The sequence below is a fragment of the Amia ocellicauda genome, chromosome 14 (genome assembly GCF_036373705.1).
Source record: "Amia ocellicauda isolate fAmiCal2 chromosome 14, fAmiCal2.hap1, whole genome shotgun sequence".
Lineage (NCBI taxonomy): Eukaryota > Metazoa > Chordata > Actinopteri > Amiiformes > Amiidae > Amia > Amia ocellicauda.
In genome coordinates, this window is record NC_089863.1 from 27,728,337 (window position 1) to 27,744,794 (window position 16,458).

The window sequence follows — 16,458 nt, forward strand, 5'->3', positions numbered from 1 at the left end:
ATTTGGTATAAAGCAGAGCTAACCAAATCTATCCAGCCCATAAATAAAGGAGAATCACATATGTGGTTAAAAATGTCCTGGTCAGGGTCGCGGAATGTAAGACATTTTGAAAACAACTTTGATAATTATCAAATAATAAACACAGACAACCAGACATCAAAGATCTACGCCTTAGTTACTACAAACTCACAATCAAAAAGAAAAAGAACAACCACATCAATAAACAACTGACAGAGATTGAGGAATAGATTCTGGGAAAATTGGAATAAGCTGAATAAATCAAAACCTGATGAATTCACTATTGAAAATGGAAACACATGGAAAGAACATTTTGAAAAAATATACAAAACAACAACACAAAATGATCAAACTAAAACAAATGGAATTGTCAATTAAAGACAATCAGAAGCCCCTGGACTCCCCGATCACTGAGTGGAACTGAAGGAGAAATTTAGGCCCTCCAGAACAGAAAAGCCAGCGGGGCAGACAGCCTCTCCAGTGAGATGCTGAAACACAGCAGCCCCAAGCTGCAGGAAGCCCTGCTCAAACTCCTTAACACAACTCTAAAGGTGGGACATTTCCCTGACATCTGGAATCAAGGGTTAATTACCCCCTTACATAGAAATGGAGACAAATTCGACCCCAACAACTACTGGGGCACCTGTGTGAGCAGTAACCTGGGGAAGGTGTTCTGCAGCATCATCAACACCCGGATACTGGCTTCAAGACTGGATTCTGGATTCAAGTCTTCAAAATCATGAACGGCATCGACCACATCAAACCAGAGGAGCTTTTCCAGATCAACAGGGACACACGCACCCGGGGACACAAATGGTAATTGGGCTTCAAGGCATTAAAGACAGAAAACAGGAGACACTTCTTCACGCAGAGAGGCGTCACAACCTGAACAAACTCCCCAGCGATGTGGTTGAAGCTGAAAATTTGGGAACATTAAAAAACAGACTGGATAGGATCCTTGGATAACTCAGTTATTAATGGACACCAAACGAGCACAATGGGGCGAATGGCCTCCTCTCCATTGTAAACTGTCTTATGTTCTTATGTTCCTCAACACACACTGTCCTGAGTAAGAGTCAGATTGTCTTCCTCCCAAAACACCGCACTACAGATCATATCTACACCCTACACACTCTCATAGAGAAACATGTAAATAAAGATATAAAGAGATTTACAGGAGCTCAGCCTGTCCTGACCGTGTGCTCTGTGTTACAGGAGCTCAGCCTGTCCTGACTGTGTGCTCTGTGTTACAGGAGCTCAGCCTGTCCTGACTGTGTGCTCTGTGTTACAGGAGCTCGGCCTGTCCTGACTGTGTGCTCTGTGTTACAGGAGCTCGGCCCCAGCCTGTCCTGACTGTCTCTCCACTGGGACAGATATTCGAGGGAGACTCAGTGACTCTGCGCTGTGAGGTTACAGGGGCGTCTGCAGGCTGGAGGTATTACTGGTACAGAACTGGACAGAGCAGGGCTGGACTGGACTATGTGTGGTACAATGCCAGATGGGTCTATCTGCAGCCCCTCTCTGACAGCAGCAGCGGAGCTGGAGGCAACTTCACCATCAGCGCTGTGACTGGGACACACAGAGGGCCGTACTGGTGCAGAGCTGAGAGAGGAGACGCACCCTATTACACTCAGTACAGCGGGGCTGTGACTCTGACAGTGTCAGGTGAGTGATGCAGTGTGTTAATAGGACAGTGTTCATCTCTGTGACTGCAGCACTATATTATGTATCCATAATTCCCCATCTCTCTCTCTCTCCCCCTCTTTATCTCTCTATCTCTAGAGCTGTTCTCCAGGCTTGCTCTGACAGTCATCCCTGCAGGGTCAGTGTGGGAGGGAGAGACAGTGACTCTGCAGTGCGACACTGAGGCACTGAGAGCTGACACACAGCTGAGCTACACATTCACCAGAGACACCGAGACCCTGAGAGCAGCGGCTGCACAGAGTCAGCACAGCGTCCCTGCAGTGATGAGAGGGGACTCTGGACTGTACCGGTGTGAGGTGCAGGCTGAGGGGACGAGTGTGAAGAGACAAAGTGACGCTGTGAGGGTGACTGTGTCAGGTGGGCTGCTTTGAGGGGCTGTGTCAGGTGTTGCGTCTCTTCCAGCTGCATGTTTGTCTGAAGCTGCTGTGTCTCCGTCTCCGTCTGGACGTTCCCTCAGTGCTGAAGTGCCTCACGCTGTGCCTGTGAGTCTGGACACTCAATCCCTGCCCAGTCTCTGCAGTCTGTGCCCAGTGTCCAGCCCAGCGTCCGGCACAGTGCTGCCTGTCACTGCGTCACTGTTAAGGTCGTCACTGCTGTGTCCGATACGCCATTTAGTCCCTCATCAGAGAGCTGGTCTGTCGAGTGCATTGCACAGTGGATGTGTTAAAGCCACACCAGATACACAGCATGATCAACACACAGCAGCACTTCACCGACTGGAGCTGGGTCCTCTAACTGTGGGGATTCTTATAAGACAAATTCATCTGTAGCTTTAATGCCCAGCTCCAGGGCAACAGCTCTGCATATACAGTGGGGGAAAAAAGTATTTGATCCCCTGCTGATTTTGTACGTTTGCCCACTGATAAAGAAATTATCAGTCTATAATTTTAATGGTAGGTGTATTTTAACAGTGAGAGACAGAATAACAACAAAAAAAATCCAGAAAAACGCATTCCAAAAAAGTTATACATTGATTTGCATGTTAATGAGGGAAATAAGTATTTGACCCCTTTGACTTGATGGCAAAACCCTTGTTGGCAATCACAGAGGTCAGACGTTTCTTGTAGTTGGCCACCAGGTTTGCACACATCTCAGGAGGGATTTTGTCCCACTCCTCTTTGCAGATCCTCTCCAAGTCATTAAGGTTTCGAGGCTGACATTTGGCAACTCGAACCTTCAGATCCCTCCACAGATTTTCTATGGGATTAAGGTCTGGAGACTGGCTAGGCCACTCCAGGACCTTAATGTGCTTCTTCTTGAGCCACTCCTTTGTTGCCTTGGATGTGTGTTTTGGGTCATTGTCATGCTGGAATACCCATCTACGACCCATTTTCAATGCCCTGGCAGACGGAAGGAGGTTCTCACCCAAGATTTGATGGTACATGGCCCCGTCCATCGTCCCTTTGATGCGGTGCAGTTGTCCTGTCCCCTTAGCAGAAAGACACCCCCAAAGCATAATGTTTCCACCTCCATGTTTGACGGTGGGGATGGTGTTCTTGGGGTCATTCCTCCTCCTCCAAACACGGCGAGTTGAGTCTCATCTGACCACAACACTTTCACCCAGTTCTCCTCTGAATCATTCAGATGTTCATTGGCAAACTTCAGACGGGCCTGTACATGTGGATTCTTGAGCAGGGGGACCTTGCGGGCGCTGCAGGATTTCAGTCCTTCACGGCGTAGTGTGTTACCAATTGTTTTCTTGGTGACTATGGTCCCAGCTGCCTTGAGATTATTAACAAGATCCTCCCGTGTAGTTCTGGGCTGATTCCTCACCGTTCTCATGATCATTGAAACTCCACGAGGTGAGATCTTGCATGGAAACCCAGACCGAGGGAGACTGACAGTTATTTTGTGTTTCTTCCATTTGCCAGTAATCGCACCAACTGTTGTCACCTTCTCACCAAGCTGCTTGGCGATGGTCTTGTAGCCCATTCCAGCCTTGTGTAGGTCTACAATCTTGTCCCTGACATCCTTGGACAGCTCTTTGGTCTTGGCCATGGTGGAGAGTTTGGAATCTGATTGTTTGATTGCTTCTGTGGACAGGTGTCTTTTATACAGGTAACGAGCTGAGATTAGGAGCACTCCCTTTAAGAGAGTGCTCCTAATCTCAGCTCGTTACCTGTATAAAAGACACCTGGGAGCCAGAAATCTTGCTGATTGATAGGGGATCAAATACTTATTTCCCTCATTAACATGAAAATCAATGTATAACTTTTCTGAAATGCGTTTTTCTGGATTTTTTTGTTGTTATTCTGTCTCTCACTGTTAAAATACACCTACCATTAAAATTATAGACTGATCATTTCTTTGTCAGTGGGCAAACATACAAAATCAGCAGGGGATCAAATACTTTTTTCCCTCACTGTATTGTCTTTGTTGTTGGTGTCCTTTTTGTCCTCAGCTGCTTTATTGTGCTGTTCTTAGTGTCCATGATGGACACACAGGCACTGCATCCATCCAGCATCTTCCTAGTCTGGTTTCATTGGCCAGTGTAGTTTTAAATGTACAAAAAATCTGATAAATGTTTTCAGGCAAGACATTGACCTCTGACATTGACATTGACAGTGACCTCTGTCTCTAATCACACCTCCTGTCCCTTGTCCTCCAGAGGGCCGGCCTGCAGCCACACTGACCCTGGAGCCACCTTGGACGCAGCTGTACCCCCTGGAGCCAGTGTCTCTGAGGTGTGGACTCTCAGGGGCCTCTAAAGGCTGGACATATCGCTGGTACAGAGATGGCTCTCCCACTGCGGTGTCCCAGAGTGATGGACACACTGTGACCGGGGACAGGCTCTCCATCACTGCAGTGTCTGTGTCTGATGGGGGGAAGTATCAGTGTGAGGGCATGAGGGGGAGCCAGTCATTTGTCTCTCAGCGCTCTGATGGTCTCAATCTCTCCATCTCAGGTCAGTCCTGGACCGGCGCTGCTCAGCTACTGTGTTACAGTGTGTCAGTGCCGCGTCCTCACTGTGTCTGTCTCTCTCTCTCTCTCTCTCAGAGCTGCTACCTCGCGTCAATCTGACTGTGGATCCCCCCAGAGTTCAGCACTTTACAGGCAGTGTGGTCACTCTGAAGTGTGGGGGGCCGGGGGGCTCTGCTGGGTGGACAGTGAAGCGCTACACAAAGGGGCAGGTGGAGCCAAGCTGCTCGTCTCACAGGGGAGAAACAACTGCAGACGGCTGCTTCATCAGATACACCTCAGAGTCTGAAAGTGGAGTGTACTGGTGTCAGTCTGGAGCAGAGCGCAGCAGCGCTGTCACACTGAGAGTAACCGGTGAGTAACACACTGCACCACACTGACACACTGAAGCACACAGTGAGTAACACACTGCACCACGATGACAGCACACAATGAGTAACACACTGCACCACACTGACACACTGACAACACACAGTGAGTAACACACTGCACCACACTGACACACTGAAGCACACAGTGAGTAACACACTGCACCACGATGACAGCACACAGTGAGTAACACACTGCACCACACTGACACACTGACAACACACAGTGAGTAACACAATGCACCACACTGACACACTGACAGCACACAGTGAGTAACACACTGCACCACACTGATGCAGTGTGTTGTGATACTGCAGTGTGCTGATGTGTTGTGTTGCTGTGTTGTTCAGGTGGTCATGTGATCCTGGAGAGCCCCCCCCAGCCTGTGACTGAGGGAGACACTCTGACTCTGCGCTGTGGTCTCCGTGGCTACAGATCCGACAGTGCAGTCTTCTATAAGGACGGTGTGGAGCTGCAGCCGCAGACGGTTAGAGAGACGACCATCGCCAGCGTGTCTCTGACAGACCAGGGCTCCTACAGCTGTAAACACTCCGACTGGGGAGAGTCACCAGAGAGCTGGGTGTCAGTGAGAGGTGAGACGCCCCTGTGCTGGACTGGGCTGAAAGACATACAGGCACCCAGCCCCCAGCCCTCCCTGCCAGCTGTATCTCTCTCTCTGTCTGTCTGTCTCTCTCTGTCCATCTGTATCTGTCTCTGGGATGTGTGTTAGAGACTGCTGTCTCTCCGGCTCCATCTGGACACTCCCTCAGTGCTGAAGAGCTGCACACTGTCCCCGTGAGTCTGGACACACATTCCCTGCCCAATCACTGTACACAGCATCCAGCACAGTGCTGTCAGTCATTGCGTCACTGTTGCATGGACAGATGATCTACTAATTGTGTCTGTGTCAGTGTCTGTGAGTGTGTGTATAGGTGGGTCTGTGTGTTTTAGAGTGTGTGTGTCTGTGTGTTTGTGTGAGTCTGTGTGTGAGTATGTGTGTGTCTCTGTGTGTGTCATTATGTGTGCTTCTTCCTATGTGACTCAGCTGTCCTTTAACAGGTGGGACTGAGAGACAGGGAGCAGCGGCACAGCCAGCAGGAGGTGCCCCACACCATCCCTGGAGGGTCTCTGTATGTGTGAAGGCCTGAGCCACACTGTCCTGGAGGGGCTCTGTGTGTGTGTGTGTGTCAGTGTGCGAGAGTGTGTGTCTGTATGTACGACTCACTGGGTCTAAAGCTGTGTGTGTGTGTGTGTGTGTGTGTGTGTGTGTGTGTGTCACTGCATTTACACTGCAAGGTCGGCGGTCGGCCGGTACAGTGACCCGACCCATAGTACAGCGGGAGTGGAGCTCAGCACCCTGCCTCTGAGGACTGGTGAGAGAGAGAGAGAGGGGGGGGGGACTTTTAACACTCATTTTATTAACAAATTCAATGTACAAAAAACAAACCCAAATAAATATACACACAACCATAACAACTAGAACAACAGTTATTGTGCTTGCTCCAGGGATCAGCTTAAGCCTCCCCAGTGCATCAACAACAAACAAAACTACAAATTTAAAACACCCTTCTCCTTCCCCTCTTTTTTATTTTCTATTCTTCCCCTTTTTAAAAGAACACAACCAGCTCAGTCTCTCCATTCACTTCACACAAGGCACTGTCTACACACCACAGCACTTCTAAAAACTTTGTTCAAACTTTATCTGAGTAACCAGCAACAACCTAAAAATACTGAGTAGGTTTATATTGTCACTTTCCTCTTCCTGCTCTTTAAAACTGCTAATTTGCCATCTGACACCTGGAACTCTTATTCCTCTGGTACTGCACTTCCATAATAAAAACCTCTTCACTTAAACACAGAGAAAGTCTTTGAAAATAAAATATTCAACTGTCTAAAAAGAGATTTCACCCGGGCACAAGTCATAAAAGCATGGAACACAGTTTTCCTCTCAGCACAAAAAGGACAACAGTCTAAAACGTCAGAATTAATTATAGAAATAAACGAACTGACAGCAATAATGTTGTGTAAAATCCTCCACTGTAAATCTCCAGACATCTTCGGGATCGAGGGTTTATACAGAGCTCTCCACGCCGTCCTCACCCCTCCCCAGCCACCAAATGCTCCCTCCAGGGTGTATCCGGCCTCAGCCTCACACACGCATTATACAGACTCTTCCGCTCTGCAACAGAGAAGGAGGAATGGCCGAGCCTGGCGGGGTCCAGCAGCGCTCCTGGTCTAATCTGAACGCTTATTGTTGGAGACACTGTTACCGAGGGGAAAGGTTCCTCTGCCCCATCATCACTCAGCTCCTGTTCATCCACCCTCTGCTCAGCCTGAGCTGGTCCAAGAACACCCCGGCCACTCTGACCGAGCACAGCCCCCATCCTCTCTACCACCTCCTCAGGACTGCCCCATCTCCCCCTGAATACCTCAGATCTGTCAGCTTCCGTATTCCTGCCGACACCAGCCTGGAAACAAAACTCTGTGAGTCAAGCATTACCAGCTGAAGCACTGGATTATATATCAGGGGCTACTCTAGACACCAAAGCCTGCTGTCTGCCTCCACAGTCATCCTCTCCACCTTAAACAAACCCCATGCTCTCACCATGCCACAATATACCTGTGGGAGCTGGGAAGTATCCATCCCCTTCCCCATATCAATCAGGAGAATGTGCTTGTCATAGCCTAGCCCACCCACCCTTCTCAAAAAAACAAAGGCCCATGGCCTTCAGCGCAGTGGTTCTGGAGAAAACATCAATTTCTGCAAAGCCTGCAGCCGAAAAGCTGCCACTCTACTGGCCAGATCTAACAAACCCTGCCCCCCCTCTTGCCGGGGCAGACAAAGCCCCCTTTTTCTTTTCTTTTTTTCTCCACCACCCCTTCTCAATTCTGCAAACTAGCTTCCCTATCTGTTCCCACAAACACACCAAGGACCTTCACTGCACCACAGCTCCACTGCAACCCCCCGGGCAAACCTGTCCCTGCCAGCAGCCCAGTAGAGTGGCCCTACTCTTCTCCCAATTCATACGTGCAGAAGATGCCCTCTGGAACAACTCCTGACACTGACACAGCTCCTACACATCATGCTGACCTGTGACAAAGATTGTCATGTCATACGCTGTGACTCTCACTGGCACCATGCCGTACTGAGGAACCCCCACTCCAGTCAGTGCAGAACTCAATCTGTGCACTAGAGGCTCTATGGCTAAGGAATACAGAATCCCTGATAGGGGACACCCCTGATGCACCCCACTGCGCACCAGACCTCAAAACCCCATTAACCTTCAGTATACTAAAATGTTGCTATAACAGAGCACAATATAAGACTTCTTAACAAGAAACACATTATCATATATAGAGCCACACTGCTCACTCCGACAGGGCCAAACTATATGGTATACAATATGTCACATAACTTTCTTCAGTCTGTTGGCCACTGCTGTGGAAAACATTCTCAGCTGCCCTTTTTTCTAGACCAAAGAAGTACTGTGATGGGGCATCAGTTTCACTGATGTGCTGAAATCGAGAACGCATCAGCGCCCCCTGCACCCTCAGCTCTAGCAACACCTGTATCATTTTCTTTTGAATTACTTGCTCAATGAAAAATCTGTTCTGCTGAGATTCCAGACTCTCAACTAACCCCGTAATATCCGCCTCCAGCTGTTTCTTGACCTCACTACGGCACAGAGCATCATCCTTAGCATACCTTTGACAAAACTGTTGTACTTGAATTTTCGCCACATCCCACCATTGCCATGTAGGAAAACACTCTTTCCCCTTTCCACTTGTCCCCACAAAAATTAAAACAATTGATAAAATAAGCATCTGTCAAAAGTCCTGTATTAAAATGCCAAAACGGGCTGCGTGTTCTAGAATCAGGAAATCCCACTTTAGCCAACACAATGCTATGGTCCGGTTATTTGCAGTCCTCAATAAAATGCATCAGGTCTTTGCAGACATACACCCGGTCCAACTTGGTACCTGATATATTAATATCACCTGCTCTCATCTAAGTACTGCCTTTCTTGACCTTTTTTATTCCTCCACACATCCACCAAATCAAAACTATGAAAGAGAGCAGAAAGCTCCTGAGCCGACTGGAGGTGTGGCTCTGTATGATTCTGATCTCAAACATAATCTTCAGTACAATTCAAATCCCCTCCCAGAAATGAACCATCACCAGGTAAAACTCAGATAAAACATCTTTTAAAACCTTAAAAAACTAAATCCTCTCTTTATCCTCATTAGGAGTGTAAATATTTATAAAGCAAAAACTGCGTTTCGAATCCTTGCTTTAACTTTCACCAGCCGCCCCACAACCACCTCCTGATGGGAGGGAACTTCAGCAGCACACCTCTCTGAGAACAGGACTGCAACTCCAACACTGAAGAGTGTGCCGTGACTAAACCTCTCTTTTCCACCCTTGTTTCCACTCACACATATTATTATAGTCACTGTGTGTTTCCTGGAGAAAGGACACATCTATTCTATTCTCTTTCTCTTTCTAACACACATGCTCTGTTATGTGCACTCACATTAAAAGTGCCTAAAATTAGTGTATCCATAAATAAAAATGAAAAGAGATACAACCCAACACGTGAGAAAAGCAACCATGACAGAGAGAGAAGAAAAATCGTTACATCTTTTTATTCCTTTTTTTACACCTGTTTACACAGTTTTGTTGCAGTTTTAGTTAACCGATAACGCTGCTGTTTATCCAGCTGACACACAGTCGGGTCATGAACTAGCGATTACACTGTACTTATAAATAGCTCCAAATCATGAAAATAATCCCATACTTTCACCCCTCTTTGCCCCTTTGTGGCGTCCAAACATTCTGCAATTTTAACCAGATCATATTTCCCCTACCCCATCTGACTATTCGGCTCTGATAAATAAGAGGAATCCGAGACACACCCTCCCTCTCACTCTCGTCCCCCGAGCTCCCTTGATCCACTCCCGGCACTGCGTGTAACCAAGGCCGGCACGCTGCCCTCTCCCCCCATCCGCTCTGCACAGCCTGCTCCAGCTGTCTTTTAACTACATTTCTTGTGTCCCGCTTCGCTTCCTTTTTCGGGGGATCTTAAATTCACTCTCGTTGTTATCTACATTATCAAGTTCACTTAGTAAATTGTTACATGTTTTACTGGAAACTGCTGTCTCGGAGATTTCAACCACGTGTTGAACTTTCTAATCTTTGCCTGTCTCCCTGACCTGGCAAGAAGTATTTAGGAGAAAACTACCGTGGAGGTTCTGCTCTTTAGTTTCTTTCCTAACTCTTTAAATTTGTCTTGCAGAACTTCTGCACTACCTTTTCCTATATCATTGGTTCCAATGTGGACCATGACCAATGGATTCCCCAGGTTTTGGCCAGTAGCCCGTCTATTAGTTTAGGGAGATCTGCAACCTGAGCACCAGGCAGGCAAGATACCATGCGGGTCTCCTTATCACTAGAACACATTGTGTGATCTACGCCTCTAAGAATCGAATCTCCTACTATAACTACCTCCCTGTTGTGGGGGGGAGTGGGCACTATAGTGCTCTGGTGCTCAACTGCCCTCCCACCACTCTCTTAGCTGTCACTGTCCAACTTGTTGTCCAGCAGTTGGAACCTGTTGGGCAATTGGGATGTCTCTAAGGGATGTGCGAGCCCTTTTCTGCGGTTACGACCTACTGTAATCCAGCAGTTCTCCGCACTTTCCTGCTGTAAGTTCTCAACTCTCCTGGGTTTTTGCCGCACACCATCTCTCTCATGGGCTGATTGACTTATTCTTCTGTATCACTAATACAGTGCAGATCAACAAGCTGAGCCTCAAGATCATGGACCTTGACCTCTAGGATTTCAACATGCTGACAACATTCACAAATGAAATCTTCTTGGATGACTTCATCCAGGATGGCAATCATTCTGCAAACCTCACACTGTAGTGGCCACATGCTTCTAAATTTTGAAAGCTTTTATTTATTTTTTTGGGTCTCTTGGTTTCTGTCCTCTGGTCAACTACTAGATTTTTTGTCAGCGCAGCTCTTTCTCAACAGCTGCATAAGTACTTTTTTTGTGTCTACCTGCCCCCAATTCACACCTAACTGCCTCAAACTGGCTTCACCTGACACAAACTCACCTAACAGGATTTCTGTCAGTCCTAGACTAGATTGCCTTTCCTTCATCCAATTTACTTTCACCAACTCAGCAGCTGTACTTAATTGACTTAAATTAAGGCAAACTACAGACAAGATTAACTTCAATTAAGGTAGTTAAAACAAAACCAGGAATGCCAAGACTAGGAACTAGGAACTAGGAACACAACAAGATGTCTCTCACCTGTACTGTCTTGTGTCTGTCTCTGGCAACTTGTAAATCATTTGTTTGTAATTAATGCAGGTGAGCATGATTGGTCTATAATTTCCTGGCTCAGTTTTGTCCCCTTTCTTGTGGATTGGTATGACATTTGCTGTCTTCCGGCTCCTGAGGTGGAGAGGTCGAGGTTGAAGCCGAGGCTGAGCTGAAAAATGTACTGGAACAGGACATGATTGAACCAGTCAACGCCTCCCCTTGGATCTCCAACCTGGTAATCGCTAGGAAAAAGTCTGGTGCTCTACGCGTCTGCATGGACCTGCAACCAGTGAACAAGGCAATCATAATAGACAAATACCCTGTTCTACGGCTCCACCATATTTTCCAAACTGGACTTGCGGCAGGACTATCTCCAGGTGCCTCTCCACCCCAGTAGCCGGAACCTCACTGCGTTCATGACACACACGGGTGTGTTTCGCTACAAGTGGATGCCGTTCAGGTTCAGTTCGGCTCCCAGCTGCTTTCAGAAGGTATTGACCTCTGTGCTCCCCGGGTTGGCCATTTACTTGGATGGCATCGTTGTGCATGGGCCCACGGCCTCCATCCACAACGTGCGCCTCCAGATGGTGTTTACTGCTCTGACCAAGCACAATCTCACACTCAACGATAACAAGTGTGTCTTTTGAGTTTGTGGGCTACTGGTTGTCAGCTGACAACATATCACCTATACACAGCATCCCAGAGCCTAGCTCCCCAACTCAGGTAGTCCTTTTCCTCGGCATGACTGCGTACTACCTGAAATTTCTACCACAGTACTCTGACAGCACAGCCCTGCTACGCCAGCTCCTTCAGAAGGACAAACCCTGGGTGTGGTCACAAGCCTGAAGCAAGGCTGTGCACCTCCTCAAGTCCCAGCTCACATCCTCACCAGTGTTAGCCCACTTCGACATCGCCAGCACCACCCTTGTGACCTGCGATGCTTCTGCCGTGGCTGTGGGAGCGGTGTTATCCCACGTACAGAATGGAGTGGAAAATCCCATTGCCTTTGCCTCCCGGGCAATCAACCCCACAGAATAAAGAGCGAGAGGCGCTAGCCTGCGTCTGGGCCTGTGAGCGTTGGCATTTGTACCTGTATGGTACCTTTGGGTCATAAAGGCCCAGAAAAGACTACCACAATAACCTAACAAAGAAACAGTTAGAACTATTTAAAATCAAGTATAAACAAAGAAAATAAAAAAAATGAAAAATCTCCCGTGCCTCACTCCCCACAGCTCACTCAAACTTCCCAAACTCCCAGCATGCAACAGAGAGAGAGAGAGAGAGAGAGAGAGAGAGACATACACTCACCTAAAGGATTATTAGGAACACCTGTTCAATTCTCATTAATGCAATTATCTAACCAACCAATCACATGGCAGTTGCTTCAATGCATTTAGGGGTGTGGTCCTGGTCAAGACAATCTCCTGAACTCCAAACTGAATGTCTGAATGGGAAAGAAAGGTGATTTAAGCAATTTTGAGCGTGGCATGGTTGTTGGTGCCAGACGGGCCGGTCTGAGTATTTCACAATCTGCTCAGTTACTGGGATTTTCACGCACAACCATTTCTAGGGTTTACAAAGAATGGTGTGAAAAGGGAAAAACATCCAGTATGCGGCAGTCCTGTGGGCGAAAATGTCTGGTTGATGCTAGAGGTCAGAGGAGAATGGGCCGACTGATTCAAGCTGATAGAAGAGCAACTTTGACTGAAATAACCACTCGTTACAACCGAGGTATGCAGCAAAGCATTTGTGAAGCCACAACACGTACAACCTTGAGGCGGATGGGCTACAACAGCAGAAGACCCCACCGGGTACCACTCATCTCCACTACAAATAGGAAAAAGAGGCTACAATTTGCACAAGCTCACCAAAATTGGACAGTTGAAGACTGGAAAAATGTTGCCTGGTCTGATGAGTCTCGATTTCTGTTGAGACATTCAGATGGTAGAGTCAGAATTTGGCGTAAACAGAATGAGAACATGGATCCATCATGCCTTGTTACCACTGTGCAGGCTGGTGGTGGTGGTGTAATGGTGTGGGGGATGTTTTCTTGGCACACTTTAGGCCCCTTAGTGCCAATTGGGCATCGTTTAAATGCCACGGCCTACCTGAGCATTGTTTCTGACCATGTCCATCCCTTTATGACCACCATGTACCCATCCTCTGATGGCTACTTCCAGCAGGATAATGCACCATGTCACAAAGGTCGAATCATTTCAAATTGGTTTCTTGAACATGACAATGAGTTCACTGTACTAAACTGGCCCCCACAGTCACCAGATCTCAACCCAATAGAGCATCTTTGGGATGTGGTGGAACGGGAGCTTCGTGCCCTGGATGTGCATCCCACAAATCTCCATCAACTGCAAGATGCTATCCTATCAATATGGGCCAACATTTCTAAAGAATGCTTTCAGCACCTTGTTGAATCAATGCCACGTAGAATTAAGGCAGTTCTGAAGGCGAAAGGGGGTCAAACACAGTATTAGTATGGTGTTCCTAATAATCCTTTAGGTGAGTGTACATACATACATACACACAGGGGGCAGATACATACAGGTCAGAGAGACACTGACATACTACAGGCAGATACAGAAACAGACACAGTCACTCCACACATACTGTTCTGAAACACACACTGCACACACTACTGACACACACACTACACGGATACAGAAACACACACTACTGACACACACACTACACAGAAACACACACTGCACACACACACACTACTGACACACAAACTACAGATACAGAAACACACACAATACACAGATACAGAAGCACAGCCCATACACGTATATTTTTAATAGTACTCTCCCTCCCTCAACCCGGGGACACAAATGGAAATGGGGCTTCAAGGCATTCAAAACGGAAAACAGGAGACACTTCTTTACACAGAGAGTTGTCACAATCTGGAATAAACTACCCAGCGATGTGATAGAAGCTGAAAGTTTGGGAACATTTAAAAATAGACTGGATAGGATCCTTGGATCACTTAGATATTAATTGACACCAAACGAGCACGATGGGTCGAATGGCCTCCTCTCGTTTGTAAACTTTCTTATGTTCTCTCTCTCTCTATCTGTGGACGCTGGCTGTAGATGACTCTGTGTACCTGAACGCCCCTGACAGGGACAACAGCAAGAAACAATGGAAGAAGAGTGAGAATCTGTGTTCACTTCAGGAGGGCTGCCTGGCCTCTGTCTCTGTCTCTCTCTCTCTCTTTTCTCCCTCCCTCTCTCTCTGTGTCAGTCTGTCCTCCTCTCCTCCTCTGACCCCCCCACTACACTGCGTTTCCCATGAGTCAGTGCGCTGCCCCCCTCACAGCAGTGAACCTGCCATACCAGGATGTCAGTGGGAATCTAAGGATACAGCCCCCGCTGAGCCCCAGACACAGGGGCCAGTCCCTCACCCTGACCCCTGACCCCCGGTCCATCACCTCGACCCCTGACCCCCAGTCCCTCAGATCACCCTTTGACGCCCAGTACCTCCCTCTGACCCCAGTCCCTTATCCCTAACCCTGACACTTGTCCCCCAGTCCCTAACCTCAACCCCTGACCCCCAGTCCCTCACCCTGACCCCTGACCCCAGTCCCTCATCCCTCACCCTAACTCTTGACCCCCAGTCCCTAACCTTGACCCCGGACCCCCAGTCCCTCACCCTGGTGCCTGACATTGCAGCGAAGGCCCTTCCCTCTTCTTTCTGTGCTGGGGGGTCATTGACTGTCTCTCTGTGCTGGGGGGTCATTCACGGTGTGATTCTCTATCCTGACAGACACTGGGACCAGTTCACAGCCTGATATCCTGTACTCTGAAATCCACCTACCAGGCACTGACCCAGGTACTGACACCCTGACACACACACACCCCACTGGCCCAGGTACTGACACACTGACACACTGGCAAACACAGAGCACTGACCGAGGTACAGACACAAACACACACAGAGCACTGGCCCAGGTACTGACACCCTGACACTGACACTGACACACAGAGAGCACTGGCCCAGGTACTGACACCCTGACACTGACATTGTCACACACAGTACTGACACACACACACACACACTAATGCACACAGAGCACTAACCCAGGAACTAACACACTGACACTCACACACAGAGCACTGACCCAGCTGTGATTGTAGCTGTGTGATTATAGCTGTGTGGCTGTGACCGTTGTGCAGCTGTGACCATGTCCAACTGTGGCTGTGTGTGACTGAGGCCATGTGCGAATGTAGCTGTCCGACTGTGGTCATGTGGAAGTGTTGCTGTGTTACAGCAGAGACAATAACTGCTGTTCCTCCCTCCAGACATGCCCCTCAGGCCCAGCACTGTGGAGGTCTGCTACTCTGCCATCAATGTGACCCGCCCTGCAGGTACTACACTGTCTGCATCCATATCTCTGTCAGGCTTTCACTTTGTGAGAGGGAGAGAGTCTGTGTGTGTGTGTGTGTCTTTGTGTGTGCGTGTGCTAGGGTGTGTGTCAGTTTGTCAGGGTGTGTATCAGTGTTTTGGGGTGTGTGTCAGTGTGTCGGTGTGTGTCAGTGTGTGTGTGTGTGTGCGTGCCAGTGTGTGTCAATGTGTGTGTCAGTGTGTCGGGGTGTGTGTTAGTGTGTTGGTGTGTGTCAGTGTGTTTGTGTGTGTATGTGCCAGTGTGTGTCAAGGTGTGTATCAGTGTGTCGGGGTGTGTGTTAGTGTGTTGGTGTGTGTCAGTGTGTTTGTGTGTGTATGTGCCAGTGTGTGTCAAGGTGTGTATCAGTGTGTCGGGGTATGCCAATGTGTGTATCAGTGTGTTGGGATGTCAGTGTGTCGGGGTGTTAGTGTGCTTGAAGTGCTGATCCGTGCTGCCGTGTTCAGGGCAGGCCGGCACTGCTGACCCCAATGAGGTGCAGTACTCTGAGCTCAGCCTGCAGACCAACCACAGCCAGGGCAAGAGGATCCGGAGAAAAAGTGAGTGTATGTCTGTGTGTGTCTCTGTATGCATCTCTGTGTGCGTCTCTGTCCCTGCGTGTCTCTGTGTGTGTGTATCGATAGATTATTGTCATAACCCCGATTCCCTGAAAAAGGAAGACAGCCATTACCGAATGGGTTGTCATGCTTACACTTGA

General features: G+C 48.3%; 2 protein-coding genes across 2 annotated transcripts in view; both read left to right on the plus strand.

Annotated features, from left to right (window-relative positions):
* Nucleotides 1-16,458, plus strand: part of LOC136767577 (Fc receptor-like protein 5) — a 170,832-nt gene that overhangs the window by 14,038 nt on the left and 140,336 nt on the right. The gene's annotated exons all lie outside the window — the stretch shown is intronic.
* On the plus strand, nucleotides 504-15,190 carry LOC136768046 (Fc receptor-like protein 2). Its single transcript, XM_066722101.1, has 9 exons — nucleotides 504-672; nucleotides 1,348-1,683; nucleotides 1,801-2,079; nucleotides 4,331-4,627; nucleotides 4,720-4,995; nucleotides 5,361-5,603; nucleotides 6,070-6,383; nucleotides 14,452-14,511; nucleotides 15,125-15,190. The coding sequence occupies exons 1-7, from the start codon at nucleotides 504-506 to the stop codon at nucleotides 6,156-6,158; spliced, it is 1,689 nt and encodes a 562-aa protein (XP_066578198.1). The 3' UTR covers nucleotides 6,159-6,383; nucleotides 14,452-14,511; nucleotides 15,125-15,190.

Excerpts from the sequence above, each read along its gene's own strand:
- LOC136768046 (XM_066722101.1), top strand. The coding sequence starts at position 504 with ATGCTGAAACACAGCAGCCCCAAGCTGCAGGAAGCCCTGCTCAAACTC. Across the intron at positions 2,080-4,330 it reads TGTGAGGGTGACTGTGTCAG|AGGGCCGGCCTGCAGCCACA; the intron begins GTGGGCTGCTTT and ends CTTGTCCTCCAG. Across the intron at positions 4,628-4,719 it reads TCTCAATCTCTCCATCTCAG|AGCTGCTACCTCGCGTCAAT; the intron begins GTCAGTCCTGGA and ends TCTCTCTCTCAG.